The 13,816-nt window shown below is 36.6% G+C and overlaps 1 protein-coding gene across 12 annotated transcripts in view; it reads left to right on the top strand.

Moving 5' to 3' along the window:
* The window catches only part of kcnma1b (potassium large conductance calcium-activated channel, subfamily M, alpha member 1b), a 110,009-nt gene that overhangs the window by 51,685 nt on the left and 44,508 nt on the right, over window positions 1–13,816 (top strand). For 11 of the 12 annotated variants that reach the window (XM_084135043.1, XM_084135049.1, XM_084135050.1 and 8 more), the window contains exons 4-6: window positions 4,874–4,967; window positions 5,780–5,891; window positions 13,185–13,260. In XM_084135043.1, the coding sequence (XP_083991169.1) occupies window positions 4,874–4,967; window positions 5,780–5,891; window positions 13,185–13,260 (282 nt within the window). Of the gene's footprint in view, window positions 1–4,873; window positions 4,968–5,779; window positions 5,892–12,989; window positions 13,095–13,184; window positions 13,261–13,816 lie in introns of those variants that run through there. The other variant, XM_084135046.1, reaches the window with a different exon arrangement.

Below are 13,816 nucleotides of genomic sequence, written 5' to 3' on the forward strand. Positions count from 1 at the left end.
GGATGGATGGATGGATGGATGTATGAAAGGATGGAGGATGAAAGGGTGGATGGATGGATGGATGGATGGATGAAAGGATGGATGTATGAATGGATGGGTGTATGAAAGGATGGATGGATGAAAGGGTGGATGGATGAAAGGGTGGATGTATGAATGGGTGGATGGATGTATGAAAGGATGGAGGATGAAAGGGTGGGTGGATGGATGAAGGGGTGGATGATGTATGAAAGTGCGGATGGATGGATGAAAGGGTGGATGGATGGATGAAAGGATGGATGGATGGATGTATGAAAGGATGGATGGATGGATGGATGGATGAAAGGGTGGATGGATAGATGAAAGGATGGATGGATGGAAGGGTGGATGGATGGATGAAAGGGTGGATGGATGGAAGGGTGGATGGGTGGATGGATGGATGAAAGGGTGGATGGATGGAAGGGTGGATGGATGAAAGGGTGGATGGATAGATGAAAGGATGGATGGATGGAAGGGTGGATGGATGGATGAAAGGGTGGATGGATGAAAGGGTGGATGGATGGATGAAAGGGTGGATGGATGGAAGGGTGGATGGATGGATGAAAGGGTGGATGGATGGATGAAAGGGTGGATGGATGGATGAAAGGGTGGATGGATGGAAGGGTGGATGGATGGATGTATGGATGGATGGATGGATGAAAGGATGGATGAAAGGGTGGATGGATAGATGAAAGGATGGATGGATGAAAGGGTGGATGGATGAAAGGGTGGATGGATGGATGGATGAAAGGATGGATGAAAGGGTGGATGGATGGATGAAAGGGTGGATGGATGTATGAAAGGATGGATGGATGGATGGATGGATGAAAGGGTGGATGGATGGATGAAAGGGTGGATGGATGGATGGAAGGGTGGATGGATGGATGAAAGGATGGATGGATGGATGAAAGGATGGATGGATGAAAGGGTGGATGGATGGATGAAAGGATGGATGGAAGGGTGGATGGATGGATGAAAGGATGGATGGAAGGGTGGATGGATGGATGGATGGATGGATGTATGAAAGGATGGAGGATGAAAGGGTGGATGGATGGATGGATGGATGGATGAAAGGATGGATGTATGAATGGATGGGTGTATGAAAGGATGGATGGATGAAAGGGTGGATGGATGAAAGGGTGGATGTATGAATGGGTGGATGGATGTATGAAAGGATGGAGGATGAAAGGGTGGGTGGATGGATGAAGGGGTGGATGATGTATGAAAGTGCGGATGGATGGATGAAAGGGTGGATGGATGGATGAAAGGATGGATGGATGGATGTATGAAAGGATGGATGGATGGATGGATGGATGAAAGGGTGGATGGATAGATGAAAGGATGGATGGATGGAAGGGTGGATGGATGGATGAAAGGGTGGATGGATGGAAGGGTGGATGGGTGGATGGGTGGATGGATGGATGAAAGGGTGGATGGATGGATGAAAGGGTGGATGGATGGAAGGGTGGATGGATGAAAGGGTGGATGGATGAAAGGATGGATGGATGGATGAAAGGGTGGATGGATGAAAGGGTGGATGGATGGATGAAAGGGTGGATGGATGGAAGGGTGGATGGATGGATGAAAGGGTGGATGGATGGATGAAAGGGTGGATGGATGGAAGGGTGGATGGATGGATGTATGGATGGATGGATGGATGAAAGGATGGATGAAAGGGTGGATGGATAGATGAAAGGATGGATGGATGAAAGGGTGGATGGATGGAAGGGTGGATGGATGGATGGATGAAAGGATGGATGAAAGGGTGGATGGATGGATGAAAGGGTGGATGGATGTATTAAAGGATGGATGGATGGATGGATGGATGAAAGGGTGGATGGATGGATGAAAGGGTGGATGGATGGATGGAAGGGTGGATGGATGGATGAAAGGATGGATGGATGGATGAAAGGATGGATGGATGAAAGGGTGGATGGATGGATGAAAGGATGGATGGATGAAAGGATGGATGGATGGATGGAAGGGTGGATGGATGGATGAAAGGATGGATGGAAGGGTGGATGGATGGATGGATGGATGGATGGATGAAAGGGTGGATGGATGAAAGGGTGGATGGATGGATGGATGGAAGGGTGGGTGGATGGATGGATGAAAGGATGGAAGGGTGGGTGGATGGAAGGGTGGGTGGATGGATGGATGGATGAAAGGGTGGATGAATGGATGGATGGATGGATGGATGAAAGGGTGGATGGATGGATATTATGTATTTTAACAGTGTTGTTCTATAAAAACATGATTACTTTTGATACTTAATTTGAACCCAATATTATTGCCTCACTGTTATTATAGGCCTGTACAGTATTTACTTTAAGTCATTTAAAGGCTTTGCTTTGGTCTATTTTTATTACCACCAAAATATCAGATTACTCGATTAATCGCTTATTAAAATACTGGTCAGTGACAGCGCTGGAGTTGTTCTCGTCTGTTGTATGTAAAGCTCTACGTGACCTGAGACTCCTGTGAAGTATTACTTACGTTAAACGTCTCTTAATTACAGCCGGGCTTCAGTTTCAGTCTCTGACCCGCTGGAACAGAACTGAGCAAACAGAGATGGATAGAGTTGCGTTTCTCTGTCCTGCAGCTGTTCTGAAACTTCTTCAGGTCGAGAGTTTCACAGATCGCTGTTCTCTCTCAGGTCCTTTGATGATCGCAGTTCAGTGGCTTACACTAGAGTCAGACCTGAATAACAGACTCGAGCGGGAGGATCCATAAACACTCCGATCTCTGAACCTGAACCCCAAGAAAAAGTCACAGTATATATCATGCATACACATATTTACATGAAAAGCTTAAAATAAATCGCTTGTATCATTCATTTGTAAGTCGTTTTGGTTAAAAGCATCTGCTAAATTAATAAATGTAAGCATCTGCTAAATTGTATAATGGTTATTGTCTAATGGCAACAAGAACTATGTAATAGTTCATATTATGTTTGTTTATATTGTTTAAAGGATATTAGTGTTTAGGTGATTTTTTGTTTGTGTATAGTTTAGATGCATGCTCCCTCAGTCTGAAAACATCTGTGATTCAGTTTTTGCAGTGAAAAAATACTGTAAAACAGTAATGAGAATAAAATAATAAAAAAAAACACAAAAAAGTAAAATGTCCAGATGCATTGCAGTAATGAGACTATGCTTAATTTTTTTGAACAATGTCTCAATGGGAAAGTCACCCCTTCCGCAGCCCCCCCCCCCCCCCCCCCCCTCACATAAATTGCCCCCCCCCCAAAAAAATATATATATAGTGCCGGACACACAAAGATGGATTGACGCCCTCACACATCCGCGATTGTGAACAATTTAACATGCATAACACCAAGTTCAGGTTTTACTGTAATGTTGTGACGTAATTGCAAAAAAATAATGATACTTCAGTTAAAAACAATGCAACAAAATGTTAAATTGTTCTTATAATAATGATTTTATCATTTCTAATCATAAATCTAAATAAAAACATCTTGTAAATGATATATGAGCCATTGAGTAATCCTCTGCTGCCATCTAATGTCTGTAGTCGAACATTCATGTTATTTTCAACACAAGTGTTTGTTTTCCAGCAGAATGGTTGCGATCTTCCTCTAAAGTCAAACCACGTTATTATGTTATCACCATGAAACTGAGAAATGTAGATCATCTTTTAAGTGAGTCTTCCAAAAATAGAAATATTTTATATAAATGAATATATTTTAAATGATTAAAAAGTGAGGCAAAAAAAATAAAAAATCCCACAAAACTGCACAACTGTACGGCAAAAACATTAAATTAAGTGAGTGATATTACGTTTGTTTAAAAAAAAAAAAAAAAATATATATATATATATATATATATATATATATATTATTATGTTACAAAATGACATTTTTCTGTCTGGTCAAAAAAAGGAATATTGTTGCCCTATGTGTAATTGCATAGTAAGCAACATATATTCACATATATACATAATATTATACTCTCAAGTCTTAATGAGACGAGTCATAGGTGCATACATACCTTTATTTTCTGTGATGTGCAAATGAGCGGTATATTCCCTTTTTATTTATGAAATGTATTATTTATTTATTTATATATATCTATTTATTTATGAAAAACGTCTCTTTGCCGTGTTGCCCAGGTCTAAATCACTGCTCTGATCCTGGACAAACACTGATTTAGGCCTCAAGCATACAATATGTGAATGCAAACACTTCTAGTTGTGCAAACTCCATATTTGTGTGTTCCTGAGCCGTTGTTTGCTCTTCATCTCTCTGTCCACACTGTCTGATCAAGTACTCTGTTTGCTTTCGACTGAATTAAAACAAGGGATCTAATCCTAGGCCAATTACCAAGTGAAATGGCTCTGATTCCCTGTGCTCTTCAACTCAACTGAGACATGACATTTTCATCTACATGCACTCCTTTGGTATAAGAAACACATGAAAAGCATTCATAATATACATGTGCCAACAGTTATTAAAGCAATAAAGCAACAGTTAAACTTTTGAAGCAACAGTTGCCTTTAGGGGATATGAAATATGAACTCACAGTATGTCACATAATAGCACACATCTAAGTCAAAATATGATTGCTTTAATAATTGATAATAGTACTGAATATATTTCTGCTTTTAAATTATGTTAATTATTTTGCTGTCAGGAATAAAATGCATGTAAAGTCCAAAGACAAAACTTTAATAATGCTCAATGCAAATTTGAAAAATTAATCTTTTTAACGTATATCTAGTGTCACTATTAATGATTAATCATCACCGATAAGTTAAATAATGCTATATTACATGCAATAATCGTGCAGTATTTAGTGTATTTCACTGAACTGAGGTCTGTTGTTCTGTGCTTTAACAGCCCCATCGAATCCTGTCAGCATTTCCAGAAGGACTTCACGTTGCAGATCGACATGGCCTTCAATGTGTTTTTCTTGTTGTACTTTGGACTCCGTGTGAGTTACAGTATTATGTTCAGTACACACTTCTGCTGGACACAACACTGACACACACTTACCTTTCACTCATTTATAAGCTATTTTAGTATTTATTAATACTTTGAATTAGCTTTTATTTGTATATTTTTAGTCATCATTTTAGTTTTAAAAAAGTTTTTTTGTTTTGTGACTTTGTCTTTTTAAATATTTCTTTAATATATATATTTTTTTGTAATTTTAGTACTTACATTTTTTTTATTTCATATATATGTGTGTATATATATATATATATATATATATATATATATATATATATAATTTTTTTTTTTTTTTTTTTTTTACTTTATTTCAGCTTTATTTCAGTTATCGATTTTTAAAGAAATATATTTTTAGTCAACAATAAAAACACTGGTTTATTTATCGAATGTGTTGACTAATATTCAATGTTTTTAGTATTACGTTTATTTATTCAGTGTTATTTTAGTATTGTTTATATACCATTTTAGTGTTTATTAATATTTTGAATAAGCTTTTCATCTTAACTTTAGTTAAATTTTTTGTTATGTGATTTTGTCATTTTTATTCCTTTTTTATATTTCTATATACAGTAGCTTTGATTAGATTTATTTGTATTTATTTATTTTGGTTAGTTCCGATGTCAAATATTCATATTGGATTTTATTTAAGCTTTATTTAAATTTAAACAATTTTCAATTTTTATTATTATCAATTTTTTTTTTTTTTTTTTTATTTTAGTTAACAACACTTTTAATTATATGCATTTGTTGAATAACATGCATTCTTTTTCTTTTGTTTCTTCCCCTTCACAGTTCATTGCAGCCAATGATAAGCTGTGGTTCTGGCTGGAAGTGAACTCAGTGGTGGATTTCTTCACCGTCCCGCCCGTGTTTGTGTCCGTGTATCTGAACAGAAGCTGGCTGGGTAAAGCACTACTCTCCCATTACTGCCACTTTACCGTTAATACCCGATTATTTCATCAGATTATGAGCAGAGGGTGTTAGAAATGAAACCCCGCTGGAGGAGATCATGAGATGAAGATCTCTGCCTCCCCCTGTTGGCCATTATACGCTTTAAAGGCCAATTTAAAGGGTCATGAAACAGCTCAAGTCTAGCTCACAATCTTTTTGAAAAATGCAACTTAAATGGGCGTGGTGGGTGTGAGAAGAAGGGAGGGGAGTGGGTGTGGTCAAAGCCCAAAGTGGCCCATGCATATCGACTGTCACTAAAAATCAGTGGTAAAACGTGAGGAAATGCTAGATTTTTTATAGCTGGCAAAGTTAAAGTCTAATGAAATACACTGACACCTTATTTTTGTCCTTGCAAAAGTAACTGAATGCCCTGCTACACATATTAGCCTACTACAGTAGGCTAATCATAATTATATTTAAAACATATAAATGTACATGTATAATTATGCCATTATAAAATATATATTTGTTTATATACACACTATAAATGCATATATTTGAAAATAATAAATTTTCCGCTTAAAAAAAAAAAAAACGTTCCGTACATAGCCTAGATCTACGCGCCCCCTAAACACACATAATAAAGATGGACAATGACATAAACATTTGCACAAACTAAGCATACGGTCCATACAATTGAGGTATTATCGACATATCTAAATTTTTAATAACGAGTGATTATTTAACAAAAGGCAAGTAAAATGGTCAGGGTTACATTTTAGACACACACACACACACACACCTCTGAAGCGATAGGAAAAGTCCTCGGGACCGCATCACTCGCAAGACCAAAACCTGGTTTAGGGTTTCATGACCCTTTAAGATCTCGTTCTCCACAAATCCTCCTGTTGCTTAAAATCGCTGATTGTTTTTCTCACGCGTCATGTGTGAGTGTTTTGAGGGCATGTGCAACTGCGTCTAAACAAAACCTCGGAATGATCATAGCAGGAATAAGCAATTAAGCAATCACAGATTGTTATTTTTTTTCTAATTTAGGTCATAATTATTGTCTGTGGTAATGAAGCAATATTGGTAATGGAGCTGACCTCAATATTCTTTTAATTAACCGCTGGATTTACTGGATTATTTGTGATTTTCCAAATTAATGACTATTCGAGTGAATTGATTTGTTTAATTGTTTGGAGTAATCGTTTTTCTGGTTTTCCAAATGAGCTTGTGTTTGTGGATTGACTTTGATTTTAAAGCTTAGCTGGTCAGAACTTACTTTTATTCAGCACAGACGCATTAAACTGATCAAAAGTGACAGTAAAGACATTTATAATGTTCCAAAAGATTCTATTTCAAGTAAATACTGTTCTTTTGAACTTCCTTTTTATCAAAGAATCCTGAAAAAACTAATTTGTCACGGTTTCCACTAAAATATGAACTGTTTTCAACATTGATCATAATCATAAATGTTTCTTGAGCAGCAAATCATCATATTATACTGATTTCTGAAGGAACTCAGACTGGAGTAATGATGCTGAACATTCAGCTTTGATCACAGGAATAAATTACACTTTACTATATATTCACACACTCTATATGTCAGTAAATGCTCTTGAACTCCGCTTTGAGGAGAGGCCTGTGTGTAGAGAGAAACACTGTTTTAATGCTTCATTTTTCTCATGAACTCGGTCAAAGCGCAGCTTATCTTCTTCATGTTTTCAAGGACTTTAATCCTCCAATAGGGAACGGGAGGTTACGGGGTCACATCATCCAGCTTTAGAGTTATTATTATTCAGCTTTCATTAAATTAATGTCCTTTTGTTGGTACATGTGTGTGTGTGTGTGTGTGTGTGTCCGTGTGGAGTGTGTCCAGAACAGTCTCATCCTGGTTTGGGTTTAGTGCAGTTTTAAAAGGTTTACAAGTCAGAACTTCTGTTAGTTGTTAAACATAAATTTGTGTTGCCGGCGGCGATGGAATGGTTGCTTAGCAACAACTGCACAGAAACATTCAAAAAAGCCACTCAAGAAACTGTTACATTGTAACATTAGCCGCGTTTCCGTTACAGATTTACGCAAAACTTTTGCGATATTTTCTAAATGTCAATAAAAAACTATTGCGAAATTATGACGTTTTATTAACCGATGATGTTATACAACTGAAATGTAATTTTTTCCTCTCGCGATAAGTAATTCTAACAATTATGGCATTGGATGTCGGTAGGTTTATGTATATCCCAGCCGCTGCATTAGCCATTATTTTTAATGGAAGGAGACGTAGTCGTGTTATCCAAGCATTAAAGCAACACTGAAGATTATTTTTTACCTTAAAATAATGTTTCCAAAATTGTATCAGTGGTTCATGAACTCGTAACAGGGTGAACGGCACTTCTGAATTCGCTTTGCGGCCCTATATCGGCTATAACCACACTATGCAAGTTTGCCAAACCGGGTCGCGTTTCTGTAGTTCGAATGAGACATAAGAAAACTACAAATATGACTTGCTTTACGTCAAGCGTTACAATAGTCATTATTTAGTTTTTCTTCGTTTCTGATGTCGCAATATATCATACTTTCATGAAATCATGCAACATACTCTACCTTGTCTGTGGACATCGTTATGGTCGTTATGTGGACATCATTTAAACATAAACAGTGAGTGTGTGTGCGACGGTAGACTGCGGTAAGCTAAATTATTTACGACAGCGCTAATGGACAATTCCGCTTCCAACCTGTAGGGGGACCGACGAGGAAAAGTGCTGTAGTGTTGCTTTAATAATAAGGAAAGCTTGTGCTTGTGAGCGGCACGTATGAGAAGTTTCTGTGTGTTTCTCCCTCAGATCTGCTTCAAGCTCTTGATCGTGGCATTTCTTAGTGGTTTACAGTCCAGTATTCCTATAATTCTGTTGTCTTTTATGAGTTTAATAAAGAACTTCTGTCCAAACACACCGCATCATCTACGTCAGGTGACTGTAAATGCTCAAAAACTGTTTCCATTGCAGTTTTGCGAAATATTCCTTTTTGAATAACCCCCACATGCGAGAGTAAAAACTTTTTTTTTGCGATAAATGGGAGTTTTTGCAAAACTGAAGTGTTTCCATTGGGCATATTTTCAATTCGCAATTTCAGTTTGCGCAATTTGAAGGGTAATGTAAACGCGGCTCCTGTTACAGTGTGTTCAGAACAGGCAAACACACTCAGAAGATGCTAAAGATCCAGTAATGTGTGTATCTTGGCACATCAGACGTCAGTGTGACACTCAGAGATGCTTTATTGATGATGCGGATCTGCTGGTGATGTTGAACAGGCTTTCCGTCCCAGAGCGATTCCTAAAGGAGCTTATACTGTAATATCCTGATGAAAAAGGGTTTGTTCTAAGCTTTCACTACACGACTACATGATCACACCCGGGATGCAGTTTTTTTGCAGTCTGATGGGCTTGGGTTTGTACTGAGCGCGTGTCGTGTGGCTTTCTGCGGTTTCTCAGACTCAGATTTGGTCATTTTCATCATTATCATCATGATCCCGACGAAGCTGCTGGTGTACCGGAGCCCTGACGGGGCCACTCGCACCGAGGCCCTGCAGAACACACGCAGACGCAAGAAGTCGTGCGGCGAGCTGTTTCACAACGGCTACCGTGTGAAGATCCTCCACGCGCCGGTGTGTGAGAAAGAGGAGCGTGACCGATGTCATCACACACTCTCCTCCTGTTTCCACGCCGTGTCGTACTGGGGTAAGAGCTGACGCTGAGACTCCACGAGGAACGCGGACGAGCAACACATGTTTCAGAGCCACTGATTCTTGAGACGCGAGACGGCTTACAAACGAAACTTACACTCTGAAAATACTTTACAGTGAGGTTCATTAGTTAACTACCTTAGTAGTTACACAACTTCTCCAGCATTTATTCATCTTAGTTAATATTTTAATTTCAGCATTTACTAATACATTATTTAAAATCAAAGGTTCTAACATTAGTTAATGCACTGTGAACTAACAATAAACAGCTGGATTTTTATTAGCTAACATTAACAAAGATTAATAAATACTGTAACAAATGGATTGCTTATTGTTAGTTCATGTTAGTTAATATTGTACATTAACTAATGAACCTTATTGTAAAGTGTTACCACATAAATATATCATTGCATTTGATTGTTTTAAAATGATGATGTTATTTACTGCCATTCCTCAATAAATATGTTAAACAGAAATATAAATATGTAATATTACTATATTAATATTACTACAGTGTCCTGACAGAAGGAAGTTTTCCTTTTTATTGTAAAAATATTCCTCTTTTTATAAGGTTTCACAGCTCGGTCAATTCTTTTTATCGGGTGTTTATAAAGATATTCATAATATCGGGGAATATTGAAGGTCAGTTTTTATACTGAAGTGCAACTGGGGAATTGTATCGTTTTTTATTGCAAGCAATTTATGTTTTTTATTAATTATTTTTTGCATATCATTGTTTTTTATGCCAAATAGTTTGGGATTGTAAAATAATTTCCCTAATTTTAAGTTAAAGTTTTGTTAGAAGTGAGCAACATTTAAAAAGTGTTCAAAATACAGTGACTGGTTAAAAATCAATAGATACTGTAGAAATGAAAATTCATTCATTCAATACTGCATTTGTCAATTTTTATAATACTTTTATTTTTGTATCTGACATATTCAACACTTATGAATAATTGATTCATCTAAAATAATTTCGTTTACACTTTATTTTAAGGTGTCATTGTTAGTGTAATTATACATGTAAGTACTGAGTAATATTAATTAACTACATGTACTTACTATAGGGTTATGGTAGGATTAGGGTTTGGTTGAGGGTTAGTTGCATGTAATTATGCATAATTTACTGTTATTACTATGGTAAGTACATGTAACAAGGACACTGTAAAATAAAGTGTTACCATAATTTCTTCATGCATCATATTATTCATTCCTGTGACCTGTTTTGTCCCACATCTCAAGAATCAATGTCTGTGTTTTGATTTTTAGCTCATGTGTGCTTAATCATAGCTTACGAGCTTATCTTTTGGAACACTCAGAAAACCATTTTAACCTTTTAATCATTGGGAAAGGTCATTCATAATCGCTATTCCTCTAGAAACGCATAAAAATGAACCATGAGCACTACTAATGGACAAATGGAGAGGCTTTTTCTTGGGTTTTGTCAAAAATGTCATGTGTCACACTGTATATGGAAGGTCAAGTGCATTGCATTGTGGGATACAGTATTTGTGCAATGTGATTTGTTGTTTTCATGATTACAGAAAATGTGCATTGCATACATACTATAGGAAAAGTAGTATAGCAGTGTGCTATTGAGAACACAGCCGGATCTCTAGTTTAGTGTGTGTGTTTACTAGGGGTGGGGGAAAAAATCGATTCTTAGATGAATCGCGATGCGGGACGTGGACGATTCTGAATCGATTCACAAATGTCAAAAATCGATTTTCTAAAAAAAAAAAAAAAAAAATTTTTTTATAATAACGTAACATTGACGGAACGCAAAAGGCGGAACTCTGAAGCGGACGTGCAGTGCGCGGACAGTCTGTGGCGTGCACATAACAGAGACACGCACATAACAGACGCATGATGGCTGAGCGCCAAATCCGAACGGCACCAGAGAATGTCTTCGTTAAAAGCTAACGTATGGAAAATTGGCAATTTCATTGTGATCTATTTAGTATTTTTTTGTATGAGAGCTAATTTCTGTATTGTTTAGTTTTCACATCAATATGCTGTAAACCGATCTGATCTGTATGCAATATGTGCAATGCCAGTCACAAAAAGTTACATTTTGACTGTAAGTTACTCTCTGCAGATGTTCATTCACTTTCTTTGTATAAGCTGTTTTTGATTGTGGTATACAGCAAACATTTCAAGTCATAACTCTTTATTATTTACTTGTGTATAAGAGCGACTTTGTATGTGACTAATTATTCATAATATGCATAAGTCCACAAGCATTATATGATAGCTGCTGGTACATAATTCTATAATTTTGAACGAAAACTGTTTGTGAATTTGCTACAGCAAAATGTTTTTTTGTCTGAAGGATTATATTGCTCATTGGAAATAACAAGAGGATGTTGGTTAGAAGTCTATTATTAAATGCTAGAGATTCAGAATATGCTGAAGTTTGTATTAATTTACTACAAGTACGCTGCTAGTACAGGCACACATTCATTTTCCTGCTGGTTCTCAGCAATGTTGGGACATATGCTGGCAAATGTAACCTTACAGTTGACTTGCCAAATCACTTCCATTTGTTTTATTAATAAAATTAATATAGGAAGTATTGGAAGCAAGTTCGTTATGGGTCATCATAAATACTTTGCTTTAAAAGTACCAAGTAGTCTTTTTTTTTTTTTAATAATCGTTAATAATCGATAATCGTTACCCTCTGAATAATAATCGAATCGAATCGTGAGGTGCCTAGATATTCCCACCCCTAATTTTCAACCATTTTGTATTATGAAGAAGCACTTTATTTTTGTTCCAACTTATTTTATAGCTAGCTACTAATGAGTAGCAATTGAGAACCAGACAATGTTTTTGATAAAAGGCACTTCCCTGAGAATTGAACTTAATAAATGTGAAAGACACTTTAATGTCTCCGTTTGTCATTCTGTATAGCAAAGCAGATGAGAGTAGATCATGATCAGAAACCTGATTAGAAATCATTATGAATAAAATCGAATTGTTTTGAATCGAAAATCTTTTTGAATCGAAAATCGATTTTGAATCGAATCGTGGCCTCAAGAATCGGAATCGAATTGAATCGTGAGATGGTAAAAGATTCCCACCCCTAGTGTTTACATGTCCTGTGTGTTTGAAGGTGAACTGCACGATGCTAAACAACGGAAAATCAAATGAATGATGATGTATGTGTGAATCTGTCATGCACGCAAGGTCACCTCACTGAAGTCACGTGTTTCTCTCAGAGTTTTGCTGTTGCTGCTTTAATGCTTCTGAAACCAGGACCCAAATTTAGGCCTTTACGTCACGAGTGTGTCCTGCAGATATTGAGCCGGCTGTCTGTCGCTCTGTCAGTCCACAGAGAAATAACCTCTGTCCAGATGTGTGGAGTCCATCTCTTCAGACGCAGTAATGCTTTGAGTTAGCTGTAGTTAGTCGTGTTCTGAAGGGCTGATGAAATCAGTGTCTTTGCTAAACATGGACGAGCGTTTCAAAGGTACGCGCCGAGCTCCACTCTTTGCGCTTGAATGTGTTTTTGTGCAACTGTGATATTTAATGTGTTTCTTGTTTCTGCTCTTTCATGCAGGATTGAGGTTCTTACGAGCCTTGAGGCTGATCCAGTTTTCAGAAATATTGCAGTTTTTAAATATCTTGAAAACAAGGTAAGAGTCCCTGCATCATGTGACGTGTCAACTCTTCTTGAAATAGTTCAGCATCATAAATGAAAAACTTCTGATCTAACATTATATCATCTTGGGTTTTCATGGTGATTTTAGTTTAATTTTTAGTCATTTCATTATGTGATTTTGTCATTTTATTATTATTATTATTATTATTTTTATTTTATTTTACTAATTAGTTTTGATCTATTTTTTTAGTTCGTTTTTATTTATTTCCATTTAATAATTTCAGTCATTCAACTTAAACTTATTTCAGTTTATTGCTAATTTTTGGTTCAAGTTTTTCCAGCTAATATTTATATTTGATTATATTTAAGCTTTATTTCAGTGAACAGAAATGTTTTTAATAGTTATAATTAATGCTAATAACCTCGCAGATGGCGCTCCAGATTTGCTTTCTTCTCATTTCTTTTTTCTTTTCAAAACATGTCATTACAGAATGAAAAGTGTAAATGCTAAACTGAAATGGACAACAAATAGTTTCACAACTGCAGTTTAGTCTTTATTATTATGTTTCATGTTTTGCGTTCTGCACTCA

This window comes from Abramis brama (assembly GCF_963993115.1).
Source record: "Abramis brama genome assembly, chromosome: 14".
Taxonomy (NCBI): domain Eukaryota; kingdom Metazoa; phylum Chordata; class Actinopteri; order Cypriniformes; family Leuciscidae; genus Abramis; species Abramis brama.